A 25,691-nucleotide genomic window follows, 5' to 3' on the forward strand; every position below is an offset into this window, starting at 1 on the left:
CAGTTAGCTAACCGTTAGCTCTAGACAGTTAGCTAACCGTTAGCTCTAGACAGTTAGCTAACGTTAGCTCTAGACAGTTAGCTAACCGTTAGCTAGACAGTTAGCTAACCGTTAGCTCTAGACAGTTAGCTAACAGTTAGCTAACCGTTAGCTCTAGACAGTTAGCTAACCGTTAGCTAACCGTTAGCTCTAGAAAGTTAGCTAACCGTTAGCTCTAGACAGTTAGCTAACCGTTAGCTCTAGACAGTGAGTTAGCTAACCGTTAGCTCTAGACAGTTAGCTAACCGTTAGCTAACCGTTAGCTCTAGACAGTTAGCTAACCGTTAGCTCTAGACAGTTAGCTAACCGTTAGCTCTAGACAGTTAGCTAACCGTTAGCTCTAGACAGTTAGCTAACCGTTAGCTCTAGACAGTTAGCTAACCGTTAGCTCTAGACAGTTAGCTAACCGTTAGCTCTAGACAGACCGTTAGCTTAGCGCTCCAGACTACCTAGAATATAAAATAGCATTTATCAGACGTATAGAAAACATAGTGTATCTATAGCAACATCATCAATAGAAAAGCCTTCGTGGTTAGTTCCTTCATGTTAATAACATGTAATACTGGGGAAAGGTAATACTGTGTTAGGCATCTCTCTACTCAACATTAACTTATACCTTCATCCCTCCATGTTCACAGTTGAAGGGCTGAGAGATGGAGGGAGGGATGAAGTAGGGATAGAGGAGGGATGAAGGAGGGAGGGATGGAGGAGGGATGAAGTAGGGATAGAGGAGGGATGGATGAAGTAGGGATAGAGGGAGAGAGGGATAGAGGATGGATGAAGGAGGGATAGAGGAGGGATGAAGGAGGGATAGAGGAGGGATGAAGGAGGGCGGGATGGAGGAGGGATGAAGTAGGGATAGAGGAGGGATGGATGAAGTAGGGATAGAGGAGGGATGAAGGAGGGATGAAGGAGGGATAGAGGAGGGATGAAGGAGGGATGGAGGAGGGATGGAGGAGGGATGAAGGGATGGATGAAGTAAGGATAGAGGAGGGATGGAGGGATGAAGGAGGGATGGATGAAGTAAGGATAGAGGGATGAAGTAGGGAGGGAGGGATGGAGGAGGGATGAAGTAGGGATGAAGGGAGGGATGGAGGAGGGATGAAGTAGGGATGAAGGGAGGGATGAAGTAGGGATGAAGTAAGGATAGAGGAGGGATGGAGGAGTGAGGTAGGGATGGAGGAGGGATGAAGGGATGGATGAAGTAAGGATAGAGGAGGGATGGAGGAGGGAGTAAGAGGAGGGATGAAGAGGAGGTCCATCCCAACGTGTTGACCAGGTGTAGTGTGTTAGTGGTTAGAACAGTTCATCATGACGTTCTTCAGTCCTGTCCTCAGTAGCCGAAGTGGTCACATGGTCAGTCCAACAACCCCAGGACTGAAAGGCCGTGATGGGGGGGATGAGAGGAGGAGGAGTGGCAGGTAGCATCACATGATGTCTGTCTGTAGTCCAGATGCTCCCACAACACAGACAGACCTGGTGGACAGACAGACAGACATCTATAGTAGGTCTGGAACAGAGCAGGTTTTACTCCTCAACACAGACAGACCTGGTGGACAGACAGACATCAACACACTTGGCCTTCTAGCATCTCTGGGATGGAAATGGAATGGTCACATGATGTGTCCACCAGAGGGCAACAGACTAGATATTTAAGGAAGAGAGAAGAGAGCTAGAGAGGAGAGCTAGAGAGGGGGGAGAGAGGAGAGAGGGGAGAGGAGAGCTAGAGAGGGGGAGAGAGGGGAGCTAGAGATGGGAGAGGAGAGCTAGAGAGGGGGAGAGGAGAGCTAGAGAGGGGGGAGCTAGAGAGGGGAGAGGAGAGCTAGAGAGGGGGAGAGAGGAGAGCTAGAGAGGGGGAGAGAGGGGAGAACAAGAGAGGGGTGAGAGAGGAGAGCTAGAGAGGGGTGGGAGAGAAGAGCTAGAGAGGGGTGAGAGAGAAGAGCTAGAGAGGGGTGGGAGAGAAGAGCTAGAGAGGGGTGGGAGAGAAGAGCTAGAGAGGGGTGGGAGAGAAGAGCTAGAGAGGGGTGGGAGAGAAGAGCTAGAGAGGGGTGGGAGAGAAGAGCTAGAGAGGGGTGGGAGAGAAGAGCTAGAGAGGGGTGGGAGAGAAGAGCTAGAGAGGGGTGGGAGAGAAGAGCTAGAGAGGGGTGGGAGAGAAGAGCTAGAGAGGGGTGGGAGAGAAGAGCTAGAGAGGGGTGGGAGAGGAGAGCTAGAGAGGGGTGGGAGAGAAGAGCTAGAGAGGGGGGGTGGGAGAGAAGAGCTAGAGAGGGGTGGGAGAGAAGAGCTAGAGAGGGGTGGGAGAGAAGAGCTAGAGAGGGGTGGGAGAGAAGAGCTAGAGAGGGGTGGGAGAGAAGAGCTAGAGAGGGGTGGGAGAGAAGAGCTAGAGAAGAGAAGAGCTAGAGAGGGGTGGGAGAGAAGAGCTAGAGAGGGGTGGGAGAGAAGAGCTAGAGAGGGGTGGGAGAGAAGAGCTAGAGAGGGGTGGGAGAGAAGAGCTAGAGAGGGGTGGGAGAGAAGAGCTAGAGAGGGGTGGGAGAGAAGAGCTAGAGAGGGGTGGGAGAGAAGAGCTAGAGAGGGGTGGGAGAGAAGAGCTAGAGAGGGGGGAGGAGAGCTAGAGAGGGGTGGGAGAGAAGAGCTAGAGAGGGGTGGGAGAGAAGAGCTAGAGAGGGGTGGGAGAGGAGAGTTATAGAGGGGTGATAGAGAAGAGCTAGAGAGGGGTGGGAGAGAAGAGCTAGAGAGGGGTGGGAGAGAAGAGCTAGAGAGGGGTGGGAGAGAAGAGCTAGAGAGGGGGAGAGAGAGCTAGAGAGGGGGGGGGAGAGCTAGAGAGGGGGAGAGCTAGAGAGGGGTGGGAGAGAAGAGCTAGAGAGGGGGAGAGCTAGAGAGGGGGAAGAGCTAGAGAGGGGTGGGAGAGAAGAGCTAGAGAGGGGTGGGAGAGAAGAGCTAGAGAGGGGGGAGGAGAGCTAGAGAGGGGGAGAGCTAGAGAGGGGGAGAGCTAGAGAGCTGATGGTCAGGGGGCCGGAACATAATTACAGTTGGGGTATAATGAGGAGTACCCTGGGGTAGGGGGTATAATGAGGAGAACCCTGGGGCATGGGGTATAATGAGGAGAACCCTGGGGTAGGGGGTATAACGAGGAGAACCCTGGGTATAATGAGGAGAACCCTGGGATAAGGGGTATAATGAGGGTAGGGGGTATAAAGAGGAGAACCCTGGGGTAGGGGGTATAATGAGGAGAACCCTGGGGTAGGGGGTATAACGAGGAGAACCCTGGGTATAATGAGGAGAACCCTGGGATAAGGGGTATAATGAGGGTAGGGGGTATAAAGAGGAGAATCCTGGGGTAGGGGGTATAATGAGGAGAACCCTGGGGTAGGGGGTATAATGAGGAGAACCCTGGGTATAATGAGGAGAACCCTGGGGTAGGGGGTATAATGAGGAGAACCCTGGGTATAATGAGGAGAACCCTGGGGTAGGGGGTATAATGAGGAGAACCCTGGGTATAATGAGGAGAACCCTGGGGTAGGGGGTATAATGAGGAGAACCCTGGGGTAGGGGTTATAATGAGGAGAACCCTGGGGTAGGGGGTATAATGAGGAGAACCCTGGGTATAATGAAGAGAACCCTGGGGTAGGGGGTATAATGAGGAGAACCCTGGGGTAGGGGTTATAATGACGAGAACCCTGGGGTAGGGGGTATAATGAGAAGAACCCTGGGTATAATGAAGAGAACCCTGGGTATAATGAGGAGAACCCTGGGGTAGGGGGTATAATGAGGAGAACCCTGGGGTAGGGGGTATAATGAGGAGAACCCTGGGTATAATGAGGAGAACCCTGGGATAAGGGGTATAATGAGGGTAGGGGGTATAATGAGGAGAACCCTGGGGTATGGGGTTATAATGAGGAGAACCCTGGGATAAGGGGTATAATGAGGGTAGGGGGTATAATGAGGAGAACCCTGGGATAAGGGGTATAATGAGGGTAGGGGGTATAATGAGGAGAACCCTGGGGTATGGGGGTATAATGTGGAGAACCCTGGGGTATGGGGGTAAATGAGGAGAACCCTGGGGTAGGGGGTATAGTGGGAGAACCCTGGGGTAGGGGGGTATAGTGAGGAGAACCCTGGGGTAGGGGGTATAACGAGGGGAACCCTGGGGTAGGGGGTATAACGAGGGGAACCCTGGGGTAGGGGGTATAATGTGTGTGTATAACGTGTATAGTGGTGTGTGTCGTTACCTGGTCAGGTGATCAGGACTCCTAGAGAGCATCCGTCCTCCTCTGTGATGTTCCTCAAGTTATTCTCTACCTCGTCCACGGAACTACACACACACACACACACACACACACACACACACACACACACACACACACACACACACACACCACATACACATACACATACACACATACACACACACACACAAATAAAATGACCATGTATTTGTGCTAGTGTGTCCCTGCCCATTTTCCAAGAACCTAGGGGTCCATACTTACGAATATTAGAAGTTTACGTTTAAGCATCAGCCAATTAAAATCATTGACACAGACGCATGTGATCAAAGGCTACATGCTAGCTGTTCCCATTACATAACCAGGCACATTTAGCCCTACGCTAGCTGTTCCCATTACATAACCAGGCACATTTAGCCCTACGCTAGCTGTTCCCATTACATAACCAGGCACATTTAGCCCTACGCTAGCTGTTCCCATTACATAACCAGGCACATTTAGCCCTACGCTAGCTGTTCCCATTACATAACCTGGCACATTTAGCCCTACGCTAGCTGTTCCCATTACATAACCAGGCACATTTAGCCCTACGCTAGCTGTTCCCATTACATAACCTGGCACATTTAGCCCTACGCTAGCTGTTCCCATTACATAACCAGGCACATTTAGCCCTATGCTAGCTGTTCCCATTACATAACCAGGCACATTTAGCCCTACGCTAGCTGTTCCCATTACGTAACCTGGCACATTTAGCCCTACGCTAGCTGTTCCCATTACATAACCAGGCACATTTAGCCCTACGCTAGCTGTTCCCATTACATAACCAGGCACATTTAGCCCTACGCTGGCTGTTCCCATTACATAACCAGGCATATTTAGCCCTACGCTAGCTGTTCCCATTACATAACCAGGCACATTTAGCCCTACGCTAGCTGTTCCCATTACGTAACCTGGCACATTTAGCCCTATGCTAACCTCACCAGGTGACCGTGATTACATCCACACTAGAGACAGACGAGGCCTTAGTTAAGGATGATTCTGTTATAACACTAGAGACAGACGAGGCCTTAGTCAAGGACGATTCTGTTAAATGACTAACATGTTAATATAACTGAGTCTCTGGATAAGAACGTCTGTTAAATGACTAACATGTTAATATAACTGAGTCTCTGGATAAGAACGTCTGTTAAATGACATGTTAATGTAACTGAGTCTCTGGATAAGAACGTCTGTTAAATGACGTGTTAATATAACTGAGTCTCTGGATAAGAACGTCTGTTAAATGACTAACATGTTATTGTAACTGAGTCTCTGGATAAGAACGTCTGATAAATGACGTGTTATTGTAACTAAGTCTCTGGATAAGAACGTCTGTTAAATGACGTGTTGTTGTAATATCTTACGTGAGGAAGTCCCTGACGTCCTCTACAGTGAGTTCTCCGGTGGTGTCCAGGCTGACGTCAGCCATGCTGAGGGGGGAGTCCAGAGGGGAGAGGGGAGGCGGGGAGGACAGGCCACACTGGGGGTCCTCGGTTAACCCTGGGGGTCAGGGGTTAGAGGTCAGACTGAGGCAATGTGAAAGGGGATTGATTGACAGCCAGCTAGTAACTGTTAGTGTAACAGTATAACTTTAGACCGTCCCCTCGCCCATACCCGGGCGCGAACCAGGGACCCTCTGCACACATCAACAACAGTCACCCTCGAAGCATCGTTACCCATCGCTCCACAAAAGCCACGGCCCTTGCAGAGCAAGGGGAACTACTACTTCAAGGTCTCAGAGCAAGTGACGTCACTGATTGAAACGCTATTTAGCGCGCTCCGCTAACTAAGCTAGCCGTTTCACATCCGTTACATTAGCAGAAGGACCAATGAGAAGCGTTCCACGTACCTTCAGCCTGGTTCCGGTGAGTTCCGTTGGCCCGGAGAGGTATGGCTGCGTCGTCGCTATGGAGACAGAGAACAGCATCAGAGCAGTAGCTCACTGTGTTGTTGATACTGGGGCGGCGTAGCCTAGTGGTTAGCGCGTTGGACCAGTAACCGCAAAGGTTTCTAGATCAAATCCCAGAGCTGACAAGGTAAAAGGTGTCGTTCTGCCCCTGAACAAGGCAGTTAACCCACTGTTCCTAGGCCGTCATTGAAAATAAGAATTTGTTCTAAACTGACTTGCCTAGTTAAATAAAGGATAAATAAATTAAAATTGAGCATCTTGATCTTAATGAGGAAGCTAAATTGAATGATTTTACAAGGCTAGAGGAGCCTTCATACGGTCCAGGAAACAATGGCGTGAAAAGGGCATAAAGAACAGCAGATAACAGTCTTTAGAACTTTGTTTGAGGCTTCTACTGTGAGGTGAATGAGAGGGGGCTGAATGAGAGGGGGCTGAATGAGAGGGGGCTGAATGAGAGGGGATTGAGGTGTCTGGCCGAGTGCCACAGGCTGAATGAGAGGCGGCTGAATGAGAGGGGATTGAGGTGTCTGGCCGAGTGCCACAGGCTAAATGAGAGGGGGCTGAATGAGAGGGGATTGAGGTGTCTGGCCGAGTGCCACAGGCTGAATGAGAGGGGGCTGAATGAGAGGGGATTGAGGTGTCTGGCCGAGTGCCACAGGCTGAATGAGAGGGGGCTGAATGAGAGGGGATTGAGGTGTCTGGCCGAGTGCCACAGGCTGAATGAGAGGGGGCTGAATGAGAGGGGATTGAGGTGTCTGGCCGAGTGCCACAGGCTGAATGAGAGGGGGCTGAATGAGAGGGGATTGAGGTGTCTGGCCGAGTGCCACAGGCTGAATGAGAGGGGGCTGAATGAGAGGGGATTGAGGTGTCTGGCCGAGTGCCACAGGCTGAATGAGAGGGGGCTGAATGAGAGGGGATTGAGGTGTCTGGCCGAGTGCCACAGGCTGAATGAGAGGGGGCTGAATGAGAGGGGATTGAGGTGTCTGGCCGAGTGCCACAGGCTGAATGAGAGGGGGCTGAATGAGAGGGGATTGAGGTGTCTGGCCGAGTGCCACAGGCTGAATGAGAGGGAGCTGAATGAGAGGGGATTGAGGTGTCTGGCCGAGTGCCACAGGCTGAATGAGAGGGGGCTGAATGAGAGGGGATTGAGGTGTCTGGCCGAGTGCCACAGGCTGAATGAGAGGGGGCTGAATGAGAGGGGATTGAGGTGTCTGGCCGAGTGCCACAGGCTGAATGAGAGGGGGCTGAATGAGAGGGGATTGAGGTGTCTGGCCGAGTGCCACAGGCTCGTGACGTGCAGTCACAACAGAGTTAGCTCTCGTTCCATTGCTTTTCTACAGACAATGGAATTCTCCGGGTTGTAACTTTATTGAAGATTTATGATAAAAACATCCTAAAGATTGATTCTATACTTAGTTTGACAAGTTTCTACGACCTGTAATATAACTTTTTGAACTTTTCGTCCGACGTTCAGCTGGACCTGCACGCGCGTTTGGATTTGTTTACCAAACGCCCTAACAAGAAGCTATTTGGACATAAATGATGAACTTTATCAAACAAATCAAACATTTATTGTGGAACTGGGATTCCTGGGAGTGCATTCTGATGAAGATCATCAAAGGTAAGTGAATATTTATCATGTTATTTCTGACTAATGTTGACTACACAATATGGTGGATATCTTTTTGGCTGCTTTGTGGTCTGACTGTACTCAGATTATTGCAGGGTTTGCTTTTTCCGTAAAGTTTTTTTGAAATCTGACACAGCGGTTGCATTATAGATTGACACTCCTAAATAACCACTACAAAAGTATAGCCTCAATCTTTGCAGAAAAAGGTTAAAGTGGTGCTTGAATGATCTGATTTATGAATGTCAATCAGGGTTTATGAAAGGGCGCCATATATCTAATAATCTGAGGCTGGTGTTAGACTTGGTTGAGTATTGTGATCTATCGGATGACTTCCCTGTTATCTTATTTTGGGGGATTTTCATTAAGCATTTGATATATACAGTAAGTCACAGTTTTATCTTTGATTGTCTTAAGCATTTGAAGTTCGGTCATTTTTGTTGTTGATGCTGTTAGAACTCGGTATAATGGAACAGCTGTATCAAACTGTCATGGAACAAGGTTTAACGTTTTACAAAGGAACACGACAAAGTTGTCCAATCTCACCTTTTTTTTGTTGCAAATTTTTTATTTACATTTTTTTCATCTCAAACCTTATGCTCATTAGTTTATCAAAGTCAATCTGGAGGCATTACATTCCAGAGAGATCAAGATACCCCAACAGGTGGTAGATATCAAGATACCCCAACAGGTGGATGACTCCTCATTAAAATACAAACTGTGACACAAACTAGATAAGCATTGGATGTTGTGAAGCAGTTCTCTAAAATCTCAGGTTTGGTTTTAAATTTTTCCAACATGTGAGATGTTTGTTCTGAAAGAAGCAGATCAATCCGGCAGATTGTAACATCTCAGAAAGATATACTGTGACATGTCTGAAAACTTAAGGCTGTGAATGATCTTAATTAGAATCCTGTAACTGAATCTATCAACAACAAAAAAATATCCTCATGGTTACGGATTTAGGTCTTCAAGGGGGGGGCTTTAATTGAAAGCTGAGGGGCAATTTTATTTTAACCTTTATTTTAACTAGGCAAGTCAGTTAAGAACAGATTCATATTTTCAATGACGGCCTAGGAACAGTGGGTTAACTGTCTTGTTCAGGGGCAGAACGACAGCTTTTTACCTTGTCAGCTTGGGGATTCGATATCCAGCAACCTTTCGGTTACTAGTCCAACGCTCTAAACACTACCTGCCGCCCCTATCTCCTATTTTTTTTTCTTCGTCTATTGACATTCCCAAATCCACTTGCTGTACCTTAGATGGGCTGTTGTACAACTTCATATGGAAAAACAAGCCACAATATATAAAGAAATGTTATAACCAACAGGGTTTGTGACGGCCGTCTAAATGTCTCAGGCTTCAGTCTCTTCAATTAGAAAGTTAAAATTATCAAAAGTCAACTGTCTTAAAACGGGTTAAAAAAGGTACTTTAAAAAATCCTCTTCGCTTCTGGAATATACCTCACTTTGTTTTTTCAGAAAGCTCAATTAATATCAATATTGTACTTCTACAATGTCCCTATATTGTGGAGGTAAACTTCCTGTGACATTGGGGCCTATATAAACTATATCGTGGAGGTAAACTTCCTGCGGCTTTTCACAAATCAAATCAAAAGCTTTAATGTGCTTTTCTGTATAAAACTCCAACTCTTCACCTCAAATGTTTTATATGAATGGGTTAGGGAATAATGGGTTAGGGAATAATGGGTTAGGGAATAATGGGTTAGGGAATAATGGGTTAGGGAATAATGGGTTAGGGAATAATGGGTCGATATTAAAATAGAAACTAGATGTTATTTTACCGTAACTGGTTCTTGAAAAACATTGCCCTTGTCAGACAATTAGTTCGTATTAGAAGGAATCTATTTACGCGGAGATAATTTATGGAAAGATACAACTTTTGAGATTTCAAGCAAGGAATATGTTATTAAAGCTATACCTAGTGGGATAAAAACTTTACTTCAGAATAATTTGGGAATATCTCCGATTGTAAGCGATATCCAGGTGAACGGCTTAGGTTTACTAGATAAGAAATTCAACAAATCGTTTATTAAGGGGATATTTTCTACAGGAAAGTCTATTCCCTCTGCGATATTTTGTTGGGCTTCATCGTTTGATGAAAAACGGGCACCACACAAATTCATGGTGACCAATAAAGATCTCCTTTCAGATGATCCATAGATTCTAAATTCACGGTGACCAATAAAGATCTCCTTTCAGATGATCCATAGATTCAAAATTCACAGTGACCAATGAAGATCTCCTTTCAGATGATCCATAGATTCTAAATTCACGGTGACCAATAAAGATCTCCTTTCAGATGATCCATAGATTCTAAATTCACGGTGACCAATAAAGATCTCCTTTCAGATGATCCATAGATTCTAAATTCACGGTGACCAATAAAGATCTCCTTTCAGATGATCCATAGATTCTAAATTCACAGTGACCAATGAAGATCTCCTTTCAGATGATCCATAGATTCTAAATTCACGGTGACCAATAAAGATCTCCTTTCAGATGATCCATAGATTCTAAATTCACGGTGACCAATAAAGATCTCCTTTCAGATGATCCATAGATTCTAAATTCACAGTGACCAATGAAGATCTCCTTTCAGATGATCCATAGATTCTAAATTCACGGTGACCAATAAAGATCTCCTTTCAGATGATCCATAGATTCTAAATTCACGGTGACCAATAAAGATCTCCTTCCAGATGATCCATAGATTCTAAATTCACAGTGACCAATGAAGATCTCCTTTCAGATGATCCATAGATTCTAAATTCACGGTGACCAATGAAGATCTCCTTTCAGATGATCCATAGATTCTAAATTCACGGTGACCAATGAAGATCTCCTTTCAGATGTTCCATAGATTCTAAATTCACGATGACCAATAAAGATCTCCTTTCAGATGATCCATAGATTCTAAATTCACGGTGACCAATAAAGATCTCCTTTCAGATGATCCATAGATTCTAAATTCACGGTGACCAATAAAGATCTCCTTTCAGATGATCCATAGATTCTAAATTCACGGTGACCAATGAAGATCTCCTTTCAGATGATCCATAGATTCTAAATTCACGGTGACCAATAAAGATCTCCTTTCAGATGATCCATAGATTCTAAATTCACGGTGACCAATAAAGATCTCCTTTCAGATGATCCATAGATTCTAAATTCACGGTGACCAATAAAGATCTCCTTTCAGATGATCCATAGATTCTAAATTCACGGTGACCAATAAAGATCTCCTTTCAGATGATCCATAGATTCTAAATTCACGGTGACCAATAAAGATCTCCTTTCAGTTGATCCATAGATTCTATCTGTGTATCTGCTTGATTTCTAGACCTGATGTTTCAAGTGAATTAAAACATTTTTGTGAACTAGAAACTGAATATATTGAACACTTGTAATTGTTTACATAGTGAGGTTCTGGATGTAAAACTATATCTTGGCAACAAAATACATACAACCGTTGAAATATCTAAGTTGGACATATTATTTGACTGATTGTCATATTGTTTGTCATACTGATTGTCATAAATCATAAATCTCTTTATTTTATTACGACAATTGATTAAACACAAATCAATTTTATGAAGAAAAAAAGGCAATTTAAAAAAAATGTATTTTTTAAATCTAATTTGGAAAACAATTTAGAATGATTAAAACGTATGCAAAACAAAAATGTAAAATAAATGTCTTCGCTACCTGTCTGTATTTGATATAATGTTAAATAAATGTCTTCGCTGAGGCTGTTATAGCAGCAATGTTCCTACATCTAGTGGAAAGCCTTCCCAGAAGAGTGGAGGCTTTTATAGCAGTAATGTTCCAACATCTAGTGGAAAGCCTTACCAGAAGAGTGGAGGCTGTTATAGCAGCAAAGGGGGGGACCAACTCCATATTAAAGCCTTCCCAGAAGAGTGGAGGCTGTTATAGAAGGGGACCAACTCCATATTAATGACTTCGCAGAAGAGTGGAGGCTGTTATAGCAGCAAAGGGAGTTCCAACTCCTTATTAAAGCCTGCCCAGAAGAGTGGAGGCTGTTATAGGGGGGGACCAACTCCATATTAATGCCTTCCCAGAAGAGTGGAGGATGTTATAGCAGCAAAGGGGGGTCCAACTCCATATTAAAGCCTTCCCAGAAGAGTGGAGGCTGTTATAGCAGCAAAGGGGGGTCCACCAACATATTAAAGCCTTCCCAGAAGAGTGGAGGCTGTTATAGCAGCAAAGGGGGGTCCAACTCCATATTAAAGCCTTCCCAGAAGAGTGGAGGCTGTTATAGCAGCAAAGGGGGACCAACTCCATATTAAAGCCTTCCCAGAAGAGCCTTGTCCTCGTCAACACTCACACCTGTGTTAACGAGAGAATCACTGACATGATGTCAGCTGGTCCTTTTGTGGCAGGGCTGAAATGCAGTGGAAATGTTTTTTAGGGATTCAGTTCATTTGCATGGCAAAGAGGGTCTTTGCAATTAATTGCAGTTCATCTGATCACTCTTCATAACATTCTGGAGTATATGCAAGTTACCATCATACAAACTGAGGCAGCAGGCTTTGCGGAAATTAATATTTGTGTCATTCTCAAAACCTTTGGCCACGACTGTAGATAAGGTCCACTTCAACTAACGATGCAATATTGAACATCCGCTCCCATCCACAAACACTCATCTCTGTCCTGCAGGACACGTTTCCTAGGAGGTGTGAGGACGGGGAGGACAGGAGGTGTGAGGACAGAAGGTGTGAGGACGGGAGAGGACAGGACGGGGAGGACAGGAGGTGTGAGGACGGGGAGGACAGGAGGTGTGAGGACGGGGAGGACAGGAGGTGTGAGGACGGGAGGTGTGAGGACGGGGAGGACAGGAGGTGTGAGGACGGGGAGGTGTGAGGACGGGAGAGGACGGGAGGTGTGAGGACGAGAGGTGTGAGGTGGGAGGACAGGAGGTGTGAGGACGGGGAGGACAGGAGGTGTGAGGACGGGGAGGACAGGAGGTGTGAGGACGGGGAGGACAGGAGGTGTGAGGACGGAGAGGACAGGAGGTGTGAGGACGGAGAGGACAGGAGGTGTGAGGACAGGAGGTGTGAGGACGGGAGAGGACAGGAGGTGTGAGGACGAGAGGTGTGAGGACGGGGGAGGACAGGAGGTGTGAGGACGAGAGGTGTGAGGACAGGAGGTGTGAGGACAGGGAGGACAGGAGGTGTGAGGACGGGAGAGGACAGGAGGTGTGAGGACGGGAGATGACAGGAAGTGTGAGGACGGGGGAGGACAGGAGGTGTGAGGACGGGGGAGGACAGGAAGTGTGAGGGACGGGAGAGGACAGGAAGTGTGAGGACAGGAGGTGTGAGGACGGGAGAGGACAGGAGGTGTGAGGGCGGGGGAGGACAGGAAGTGTGAGGACAGGAGGTGTGAGGGACGGGAGAAGACAGGAGGTGTGAGGACAGGAGGTGTGAGGGACGGGAGAGGACACGAGGTGTGAGGACAGGAGGTGTGAGGGACGGGAGAAGACAGGAGGTGTGAGGACAGGAGGTGTGAGGGACGGGAGAGGACACGAGGTGTGAGGACGGGAGAGGACAGGATGTGTGAGGACGGGAGAGGACAGGATGTGTGAGGACGGGAGAGGACAGGAGGTGTGAGGACGGGAGAGGACAGGAGGTGTGAGGACGGGAGAGGACAGGAGGTGTGAGGACGGGGGAGGACAGGAGGTGTGAGGACGGGAGAGGACAGGAGGTGTGAGGACGGGGGAGGACAGGAGGTGTGAGGACGGGGGAGGACAGGGAGGACGGGGGAGGACAGGAGGTGTGAGGACGGGGGAGGACAGGAGGTGTGAGGACGGGGGGAGGACAGGAGGTGTGAGGACGGGGGGAGGACAGGAGGTGTGAGGACGGGGGGAGGACAGGAGGTGTGAGGACGGGGGAGGACAGGAGGTGTGAGGACGGGGAGGACAGGAGGTGTGAGGACGGGGAGGACAGGAGGTGTGAGGACGGGGAGGACAGGAGGTGTGAGGACGGGAGAAGACAGGAGGTGTGAGGACAGGAGGTGTGAGGGACGGGAGAGGACAGGAGGTGTGAGGACGGGAGAAGACAGGATGTGTGAGGACGGGAGAAGACAGGAGGTGTGAGGACAGGAGGTGTGAGGATGGGAGAAGACAGGAGGTGTGAGGACGGAGAGGACAGGAGGTGTGAGGACGGGGAGGACAGGAGGTGTGAGGACGGGGAGGACAGGAGGTGTGAGGACGGGAGAAGACAGGAGGTGTGAGGACGGAGAGGACAGGAGGTGTGAGGACGGGGAGGACAGAAGGTGTGAGGACGAGAGGTATACAGCGTTCCTCATTGGGTGCCCTGAATTCCTATCGGACCTTGTCGTCATAGCAGATAATATTCTAATCTTTGTTGACTTTAATATTCACATGGAAAAGTCCACAGACCCACTCCAAAAGGCTTTCGGAGCCATCATCGACTCAGTGGGTTTTGTCCAACATGTCTCTGGACCCACTCACTGTCACAGTCATACTCTGGACATAGTTTTGTCCCATGGAATAAATGTTGTGGATCTTAATGTTTTTCCTCATAATCCTGGACTATCGGACCACCATTTTATTACGTTTGCAATTGCAACAAATAATCTGCTCAGACCCCAACCAAGGAACATGAAAAGTCGTGCTATAAATTCACAGACAACACAAAGATTCCTTGATGTCCTTCCAGACTCCCTCTGTCTACCCAAGGACGCCAGAGGACAAAAATCAGTTAACCACCTAACTGAGGAACTCAATTTAACCTTGTGCAATACCCTAGATACAGTTGCAGCCCTAAAAATTTAAAACATTTCTCATAAGAAACTAGCTCCCTGGTACACAGAAAATACCCGAGCTCTGAAGCAAGCTTCCAGAAAATTGGAACGGAAATGGCGCCACACCAAGCTGGAGGTCTTCCGACTAGCTTGGAAAGACAGTACCGTGCAGTACAGAAGAGCCCTTACTGCTGCTCGATCATCCTATTTTTCTAACTTAATTGAGGAAAATAAGAACAATCCGAAATTCCTTTTTGATACTGTCGTAAAGCTAACTAAAAAGCAGCATTCCCCAAGAGAGGATGACTTTCACTTCAGCAGTAATACATTCAGGAACCTCTGAGGAAAAGATAATGATTATTAGAAAGCAAATTACGGACTCCTCTTTAAATCTGCGTATTCCTTCAAAGCTCAGTTGTCCTGAGTCTGCACAACTCTCCCAGGACCTAGGATCAAGAGAGACGCTCAAGTGTTTTAGTACTATATCTCTTGACACAATGATGAAAATAATCATGGCCTCTAAACCTTCAAGCTGCATACTGGACCCTATTCCAACTAAACTACTGAAAGAGCTGCTTCCTGTGCTTGGCCCTCCTATGTTGAACATAATAAACGGCTCTCTATCCACCGGATGTGTACCAAACTCACTAAAAGTGGCAGTAATAAAGCCTCTCTTGAAAAAGCCAAACCTTGACCCAGAAAATATTTTAAAAACTATCGGCCTATATCGAATCTTCCATTCCTCTCAAACATTTTAGAAAAGGCTGTTGCGCAGCAACTCACTGCCTTCCTGAAGACAAACAATGTATACGAAATGCTTCAGTCTGGTTTTAGACCCCATCATAGCACTGAGACTGCACTTGTGAAGGTAGTAAATGGCCCTTGAATGGCATCAGACCGAGGCTCTGCATCTGTCCTCGTGCTCCTAGACCTTAGTGCTGCTTTTGATACCATCGATCACCACATTCTTTTGGAGAGAATGCAATCCCAAATTGGTCGACACGGACATGTTCTGGCCTGGTTTAGATCTTATCTGTCGGAAAGATATCAGTTTGTCTCTGTGAATGGTTTGTCCTCTGACAAATCAGCTGTAAATTTCGGTGTTCCTCAAGGTTCCGTTTTAGGACCACTATTGTTTTCACTATATATTTTACCTCTTGGGGATGTCATTTGAAAACATAATGTTAACTTTCACTCCTATGCGGATGACACACAGCTGTACATTTCAATGAAACATGGTGAAGCCCCAAAATTGCCCTCGCTAGAAGCATGTGTTTCAGACATAAGGAAGTGGATGGCTGCAAACGTTCTACTTTTAAACTCGGACAAAACAGAGATGCTTGTTCTAGGTCCCAAGAAACAAAGAGATCTTCTGTTGAATCTGACAATTAATCTTAATGGTTGTACAGTCGTCTCAAATAAAACTGTGAAGGACCTCGGCGTTACTCTGGACCCTGATCTCTCTTTTGACGAACATATCAAGACCATCCCAAGGATTACTGCCAACCTACAAAGCATTACATGGGCTTGCTCCTACCTATCTCTCTGATTCGGTCTCAACCTTTAAGTCTTTACTGAAGACTTATCTCTTCAGTGGGTCATATGATTGAGTGTAGTCTGGCCCAGGAGTGGGAAGGTGAACGGAAAGGCTCTGGAGCAACGAACCGCCCTTGCTGTCTCTGCCTGGCCGGTTCCCCTCTTTCCACTGGGATTCTCTGCCTCTAACCCTATTACAGGGGATGAGTCACTGGCTTACTGGGGCTCTTTCATACCGTCCCTGGGTGGGGTGCGTCACCTGAGTGGGGTGCGTCACCTGAGTGGGTTGAGTCACTGATGTGATATTCCTGTCTGGGTTGGCGCCCCCCCCTTGGGTTGTGCCGTGGCGGAGATCTTTGTGGGCTATACTCAGCATTGTCTCAGGATGGTAAGTTGGTGGTTGAAGATATCCCTCTAGTGGTGTGGGGGCTGTGCTTTGGCAAAGTGGGTGGGGTTATATCCTTCCTGTTTGGCCCTGTCCGGGGGTGTCCTCGGATGGGGCCACAGTGTCTCCTGACCCCTCCTGTCTCAGCCTCCAGTATTTATGCTGCAGTAGTTTATGTGTCGGGGGGCTAGGGTCAGTTTGTTATATCTGGAGTACTTCTCCTGTCCTATCCGGTATCCTGTGTGAATTTAAGTGTGCTCTCTCTAATTCTCTCATTCTCTCTTTCTTTCTCTCTCTCGGAGGACCTGAGCCCTAGGACCATGCCCCAGGACTACCTGACATGATGACTCCTTGCTGTCCCCAGTCCACCTGGCCATGCTGCTGTTCCAGTTTCAACTGACCTGAGCCCTAGGACCATGCCTCAGGACTACCTGACATGATGACTCCTTGCTGTCCCCAGTCCACCTGGCCATGCTGCTGCTCCAGTTTCAACTGTTCTGCCTGTGATTATAATTATTTGACCATGCTGGTCATTTATGAACATTTGAACATCTTGGCCATGTTCTGTTATAATCTCCACCCGGCACAGCCAGAAGAGTGTGTGTCTCCAGAAGAGAAGAGTGTGTGTCTCCAGAGGTGTTAGTGTGTGTAGTGACCTGATGTGTGTCTCCAGAGGTCTCTCCAGCTCCACAGTACACAGAGGTTCTGTGATGACTTTAGCTGACAGGGAGAAACGCTGGTACTCTGATGGAGAGATCAGGTAGAACCCTACACACACAGATAGAGAGATCAGGTAGAACCCTACACACACACACAGACAGATAGAACCCTACACACACAGATAGAACCCTACACACACAGAGAGAGAGAGATCAGGTAGAACCCTACACACACACAGAGAGAGAGAGATCAGGTAGAACCCTACACACACACACACAGATCAGATAGAACCCTACACACAGAGAGAAAGAGAGAGATCAGGTAGAACCCTACACACACACAGAGAGAGAGATCAGGTAGAACCCTACACACACAGAGAGAGAGAGATCAGGTAGAACCCTACACACACAGAAAGAGAGAGATCAGGTAGAACCCTACACACACAGAGAGAGATCAGGTAGAACCCTACACAAACAGAGAGAGATCAGGTAGAACCCTACACACAGAGAAAGAGAGAGATCAGGTAGAACCCTACACACACACACAGAGAGAGATCAGGTAGAACCCTACACAAACAGAGAGAGATCAGGTAGAACCCTACACACACACAGAGAGAGATCAGGTAGAACCCTACACACACAGAGAGATCAGGTAGAACCCTACACACAGAGAGATCAGGTAGAACCCTACACACACACACACACACACACACACACACAGATCAGGTAGAACCCTACACACACACACACACAGATCAGGTAGAACCCTACACACACACACACAGATCACAGAACCCTACACACACACAGAGATCAGGTAGAACCCTACACACACACACACACACACACAAGGAAACATGCATATCAACAATATTGTTGTGTCTCTGTGTGTGTGTGTGTGTTCTCACCCTGCCCGTTCCTTGTGAAGACACAGGAAGCGATGCCACTGATGTCCTCTTTACGGATACAGTCATAACGTACCTACAGACAGAGACAGAGGTTAACACACACACTGCAAAACACACACTGCAACACACACACTACGTTAAACAGGTACACCCCCCCCTACCTGTGGCCGTAGGGCAGGTACGTTAGACAGGTACACCCCCCCCCTACCTGTGGCCGTAGGGCAGGTTAAACAGGTACACCCCCCTACCTGTGGGCGTAGGGTAGGTTAAACAGGTACACCCCCTACCTGTGGCCGTAGGGCAGGTACGTTAAACAGGTACACTACACCCCCCTACCTGTGGCCGTAGGGCAGGCGTTAGGGTACACCCCCTACAGACAGAGACAGAGGTTAACACACACACACTGCAACACACACACACACACACACACTGCAAAAAACACACACACACACACACACACACACACACACACACACTGCAACACACACACACACCGTTAAACAGGTACACCCCCTCCCCCTGCCTGTGGCCGTAGGGCAGGGTTAAACAGGTACACTACACCCCCCTACCTGTGGCCGTAGGGCAGGTACGTTAGACAGGTACACCCCCCTACAGACAGAGACAGAGGTTAACACACACACACACTGCAACACACACACACACACACACACTGCAAAAAACACACACACACACACACACACACACACACTGCAACACACACACACACTACGTTAAACAGGTACACCCCCTCCCCCTGCCTGTGGCCGTAGGGCAGGTACGTTAAACAGGTACAACCCCCCCTACCTGTGGCCCTACGGCCCCCCCTACCTGTGGCTGTAGGGCAGGTACGTTAAACAGGTACACCCCCACCTGTGGCCGTAGGGCAGGTACGTTAAACAGGTACACTACACCTCCCCCCCCCTACCTACCTGTGGCCGTAGGGCAGGTAAGTTAAACAGGTATACCCCCTACCTGTGGCCGTAGGGCAGATAAGTTAAACAGGTACACTACACCCCCCCCCTACCTACCTGTGGCCGTAGGGCAGGTTAAACAGGTACACCCCCTCCCCCTACCTGTGGCCGTAGGGCAGGTACGTTGAACAGGTACACCCCCTCCCCCTACCTGTGGCCGTAGGACAGGTACGTTAAACAGGTACACCCCCTAAGGGCACGTTAGACAGGTACACCCCCCTACCTGTGGCCGTAGGGCAGGTTAAACAGGTCACACCCCCTACCTGTGGGCGTAGGGTAGGTTAAACAGGTACACCCCCTACCTGTGGCCGTAGGGCTCGTTAAACAGGTACACTACACCCCCCCCTACCTGTGGCCGTAGGGCAGGTCGTTAGACAGGTACACCCCCCCTACAGACAGAGACTGGTTAACACACACACACTGCAACACACACACACACACACACACTGCAACACACACACACACACACACACACACACACACACTACGTAAACAGGTACACCCCCTCCCCCTGCCTGTGGCCGTAGGGCAGGTACGTTAAACAGGTACACTACACCCCCTACCTGTGGCCGTAGGGCAGGTACGTTAGACAGGTACACCCCCTACAGACAGAGACAGAGGTTAACACACACACACTGCAACACACACACACACACACACACTGCAAAAACACACACACACACACACACACACACACACTGCAACACACACACACACTACGTTAAACAGGTCAACACCCCCTCCCCTGCCTGTGGCCAGGGCAGGTACGTTAAACAGGTACAACCCCTACCTGTGGCCCACGGCCCCCTACCTGTGGCTGTAGGGCAGGTACGTTAAACAGGTACACCCCCACCTGTGGCCGTGAGGGCAGGTACACCTTAAACAGGTACACTACACCTCCCCCCCCGCCCTACCTACCTGTGGCCGTAGGGCAGGTAAGTTAAACAGGTATACCCCCCTACCTGAAGGGCAGATAACCTTAAACAGGTACACACACCCACCTACCTGTGGCCGTAGGGCAGTCAACACAGGTACACCTGTCCCCTACCTGTGGCCGTGAGGGCACACGTTGAATAGGTACACCCCCCCCACCTGTGGCCGTAGGACAGGTACGTTAAACAGGTACACCCCCCCTACCTGTGGCCGTAGGGCAACACAACACCCCCTACCTGTGGCCTAGGGCAGGTTAAACAACACAACCTACACCTGTCAACAAACAGGTACACTACACCCCCTACCTGTCAACACAGGTACGTTAGACAGGTACACCCCCCCTACAGACAGAGTCACACACACACTGCAACACACACACACACACACACACTGCAAAAAACACACACACACACCTGTCAACACACACACACACACACACACACTACGTTAAACAGGTACACCCCCTCCCCCTGCCTGTGGCCGTAGGGCAGGTACGTTAAACAGGTACACTACACCCCCCCTACCTGTGGCCAGGGCAGGTACGTTAGACAGGTACACCCCCCCTACAGTCAACACACACACTGCAACACACACACACACACACACACTGCAAAACACACACACACACACTGTCAACACACTGCAACACACACACACCTGTCAACACACACCCCCTCCCCCTGCCTGTACGTTAAACACAACCCCCCTACCACGTAGGGCAGATAAGTTAAACAGGTACACTACACCCCCCCTACCAACGTAGGGCAGGTTAAACAGGTACACCCCCTCCCCCTACCTGTCACGTTGAACAGGTACACCCTCCCCCTACCTGTGGCCGTAGGACACGTAGGACACACGTTAAACAACACTACCTGTCAACGTTAAACAGGTGCAGGTCTCCAAGGTTGTCAACACAGACAGACCAGACTGGTCTCACTGTAGTCCTCCTGTGTGGAACACACCGTCACCATGGCAACCCTCACGACAACCCTCATGAGCCGTCAGCTTGAACCTGGTCAACACAACCACCTGTCAACAGGAAGACTGAACACCTGTCAACACAACACACCTGTCAACACAATACACCTGTCAACACAACACACCTGTCAACACAATACACCTGTCAACACAACACACCTGTCAACACAACACACCTGTCAACACAACACACCTGTCAACACAACATACCTGTCAACGCATTACACCTGTCAACACAATACACCTGTCAACACAATATACCTGTCAACACAATACACCTGTCAACACAATATACCTGTCAACACAACACACCTGTCAACACAATACACCTGTCAACACAACATACCTGTCAACACAATACACCTGTCAACACAACATACCTGTCAACACAATATACCTGTCAACACAATATACCTGTCAACACAATACACCTGTCAACACAATATACCTGTCAACACAATACACCTGTCAACACAACACACCTGTCAACACAAAAAATCTGTTGTGTTAGTGAGTAGGTGTGTGTGTGTTAGTGAGTAGGTGTGTGTGTGTGTGTGTGTGAGTAGGTGAGTGTGTGTGTTAGTGAGTAGGTGTGTGTGTGTGTGTGTTTGTGTTAGTGAGTAGGTGAGTGTGTGTGTTAGTGAGTAGGTGAGTGTGTGTTAGTGAGTAGGTGTGTGTGTGTTAGTGAGTAGGTGTGTGTGTGTGTTAGTGAGTAGGTGGTGTGTGTGTTAGTGAGTAGGTGTGTGTGTGTGTTAGTGAGTAGTGTGTGTGTGTGTGTGTGTGTTAGTGAGTAGGTGTGTGTGTGTTAGTGAGTAGGTGTGTGTGTGTGTGTGTGTGTGAGTAGGTGAGTGTGTGTGTTAGTGAGTAGGTGTGTGTGTGTGTGTGTTTGTGTTAGTGAGTAGGTGAGTGTGTGTGTTAGTGAGTAGGTGTGTGTGTGTTAGTGAGTAGGTGTGTGTGTGTTAGTGAGTAGTGTGTGTGTGTTAGTGAGTAGGTGTGTGTGTGTGTGTGTGTGTTAGTGAGTAGGTGTGTGTGTGTTAGTGAGTAGGTGTGTGTGAGTAGGTGTGTGTGTGTTTGTGTTAGTGAGTAGGTGAGTGTGTGTGTTAGTGAGTAGGTGTGTGTGTGTTAGTGAGTAGGTGTGTGTGTGTTAGTGAGTAGGTGTGTGTGTGTTAGTGAGTAGGTGTGTGTGTGTTAGTGAGTAGGTGTGTGTGTGTTAGTGAGTAGGTGTGTGTGTGTTGTGAGTAGGTGTGTGTGTGTGTGTGTGTGTGTGTGTGTGTGTGAGTAGGTGAGTGTGTGTGTTAGTGAGTAGGTGTGTGTGTGTGTGTGTGTGTGTGTTTGTGTTAGTGAGTAGGTGTGTGTGTGTGTGTGTGAGTGTGTGTGTTAGTGAGTAGGTGTGTGTGTGTTAGTGAGTAGAGTGTGTGTGTGTTAGTGAGTAGGTGTGTGTGTGTGTGTAGGTGAGTGTGTGTGTTAGTGAGTAGGTGTGTGTGTGTGTGTGTGTGTGTGTGTGTGTGTGTGTGTGTGTGTGTGTGTGTGTGTGAGTAGGTGAGTGTGTGTGTTAGTGAGTAGTGTGTGTGTGTGTGTGTGAGTGAGTAGGTGAGTGTGTGTGTTAGTGAGTAGGTGTGTGTGTGTGTGTGAGTGTGTGAGTAGGTGTGTGTGTGTGTTAGTGAGTAGGTGTGTGTGTGTGTGTGTGTGTGTGTGTGTGTGTGTGTGTGTGTGTGTGTGTGTGTGTGTGTGTGTGTGTGTGTGTGTGTGTGTGTGTGTGTGTGTGAGTAGGTGAGTGTGTGTGTTAGTGAGTAGGTGTGTGTGTACCTTGAGTTGTTCCTCTGAAGCGATGAGGACAGAGTGTGGGTTAGTCATGTCTGGAGCAGTAGCCAGGTCCAGAGAGGCTTGGTACAGGTTCTGGTCACTGGTTTCGTCCAGAGATATACATGACCATAGACACGACCGGAGCCCTGTGCATCAGCTGATATCTCTTTCCCCATACACGGCCTAACACAGCCGCTCCCATTACCCCCGGATATCCACGGCCCATAGATACGGGACATTAACATAGATACACACACATTCCCAGAGATATTGTCCCCGATACACATTAACATAGGACACATTAAACAGAGATATACATGTTACCATAGATAGATACACACATTAAACAGAGATATACATGTTACCATAGATACACATTAACATAGATACACACACATTAAACAGATATACATGTTACCATAGATACACATTAACATAGATACACACACATTAAACAGATATACATGTTACCATAGATACACATTAACATAGATACACACACATTAAACAGATATACATGTTACCATAGATACACATTAACATAGATACACACACATTAAACAGAGATATACATGTTACCATAGATACACATTAACATAGATACACACACATTAAACAGAGATATACATGTTACCATAGATACACATTAACATAGATACACACACATTAAACAGAGATATACATGTTACCATAGATACACATTAACATAGATACACACACATTAAACAGAGATATACATGTTACCATAGATACACATTAACATAGATATACACACATTAAACAGAGATATACATGTTACCATAGATACACATTAACATAGATACACACACATTAAACAGAGATATACATGTTACCATAGATACACATTAACATAGATACACACACATTAAACAGATATACATGTTACCATAGATACACATTAACATAGATACATACACATTAAACAGAGATATACATGTTACCATAGATACACATTAACATAGATACATTAAACAGATATACATGTTACCATAGATACACATTAACATAGATACATTAAACAGATATACATGTTACCATAGATACACATTAACATAGATACACACACATTAAACAGAGATATACATGTTACCATAGATACACATTAACATAGATACACACATTAATCAGAGATATACATGTTACCATAGATACACATTAACATAGATACACACACATTAAACAGAGATATACATGTTACCATAGATACACATTAACATAGATACACACATTAATCAGAGATATACATGTTACCATAGATACACATTAACATAGATACACACACATTAAACAGAGATATACATGTTACCATAGATACACATTAACATAGATACACACATTAAACAGAGATATACATGTTACCATAGATACACATTAACATAGATACACACACATTAAACAGAGATATACATGTTACCATAGATACACATTAACATAGATACACACACATTAAACAGAGATATACATGTTACCATAGATACACATGAACATAGATACACACATTAAACAGAGATATACATGTTACCATAGATACACATTAACATAGATACACACACATTAAACAGATATACATGTTACCATAGATACACATTAACATAGATACATACACATTAAACAGAGATATACATGTTACCATAGATACACATTAACATAGATACACACATTAATCAGAGATATACATGTTACCATAGATACACATTAACATAGATACACACATTAAACAGATATACATGTTACCATAGATACACATTAACATAGATATACACACATTAAACAGAGATATACATGTTACCATAGATACACATTAACATAGATACATTAAACAGATATACATGTTACCATAGATACACATTAACATAGATATACACACATTAAACAGAGATATACATGTTACCATAGATACACATTAACATAGATACACACACATTAAACAGATATACATGTTACCATAGATACACATGAACATAGATACACACACATTAAACAGAGATATACATGTTACCATAGATACACATTAACATAGATACACACACATTAAACAGAGATATACATGTTACCATAGATACACATTAACATAGATACACACATTAAACAGAGATATACATGTTACCATAGATACACATTAACATAGATACAACACATTAAACAGAGATATACATGTTACCATAGATACACATTAACATAGATACACACACATTAAACAGATATACATGTTACCATAGATACACATTAACATAGATACATTAAACAGAGATATACATGTTACCATAGATACACATTAACATAGATACATAGATACATTAAACAGAGATATACATGTTACCATAGATACACATTAACATAGATACACACACATTAAACAGAGATATACATGTTACCATAGATACACATTAACATAGATACACACACATTAAACAGAGATATACATGTTACCATAGATACACATTAACATAGATACATTAAACAGATATACATGTTACCATAGATACACATTAACATAGATACATTAAACAGATATACATGTTACCATAGATACACATGAACATAGATACATTAAACAGATATACATGTTACCATAGATACACATTAACATAGATACACACACATTAAACGGAGATATACATGTTACCATAGATACACATTAACATAGATACATTAAACAGATATACATGTTACCATAGATACACATGAACATAGATACACACACATTAAACAGAGATATACAAATTAAACGGAGATATACATGTTACCATAGATACACATTAACATAGATACATTAAACAGATATACATGTTACCATAGATACACATGAACATAGATACACACACATTAAACAGAGATATACATGTTACCATAGATA

General features: G+C 46.3%; 1 protein-coding gene across 1 annotated transcript; it reads right to left on the minus strand.

Annotated features, from left to right (window-relative positions):
• Positions 1–1,163: 1,163 nt before the first annotated feature.
• LOC121844335 (lethal(2) giant larvae protein homolog 1-like) lies at positions 1,164–22,864 on the minus strand. Its single transcript, XM_042314340.1, has 10 exons — positions 22,817–22,864; positions 19,890–19,952; positions 19,663–19,701; positions 18,416–18,460; positions 18,129–18,201; positions 17,218–17,329; positions 6,148–6,203; positions 5,663–5,798; positions 4,266–4,348; positions 1,164–1,515 (listed from the first exon to the last, which is right to left on the minus strand). The coding sequence occupies exons 1-9, from the start codon at positions 22,862–22,864 to the stop codon at positions 4,270–4,272; spliced, it is 651 nt and encodes a 216-aa protein (XP_042170274.1). The 3' UTR covers positions 1,164–1,515; positions 4,266–4,269.
• Positions 22,865–25,691: the final 2,827 nt, after the last annotated feature.

The sequence above is a fragment of the Oncorhynchus tshawytscha genome, unplaced genomic scaffold (assembly GCF_018296145.1).
Source record: "Oncorhynchus tshawytscha isolate Ot180627B unplaced genomic scaffold, Otsh_v2.0 Un_contig_3145_pilon_pilon, whole genome shotgun sequence".
In the NCBI taxonomy this organism is placed as follows: domain Eukaryota; kingdom Metazoa; phylum Chordata; class Actinopteri; order Salmoniformes; family Salmonidae; genus Oncorhynchus; species Oncorhynchus tshawytscha.

Excerpts from the sequence above, each read along its gene's own strand:
- LOC121844335 (XM_042314340.1), bottom strand. The coding sequence starts at position 22,864 with ATGACTAACCCACACTCTGTCCTCATCGCTTCAGAGGAACAACTCAAG. Across the intron at positions 19,702-19,889 it reads TAGGGGGCCGTGGGCCACAG|GGGGTGTACCTGTCTAACGT; the intron begins GTAGGGGTTGTA and ends CTCTGTCTGTAG. Across the intron at positions 5,799-6,147 it reads TCACCGGAACCAGGCTGAAG|GGTTAACCGAGGACCCCCAG; the intron begins GTACGTGGAACG and ends CCTGACCCCCAG.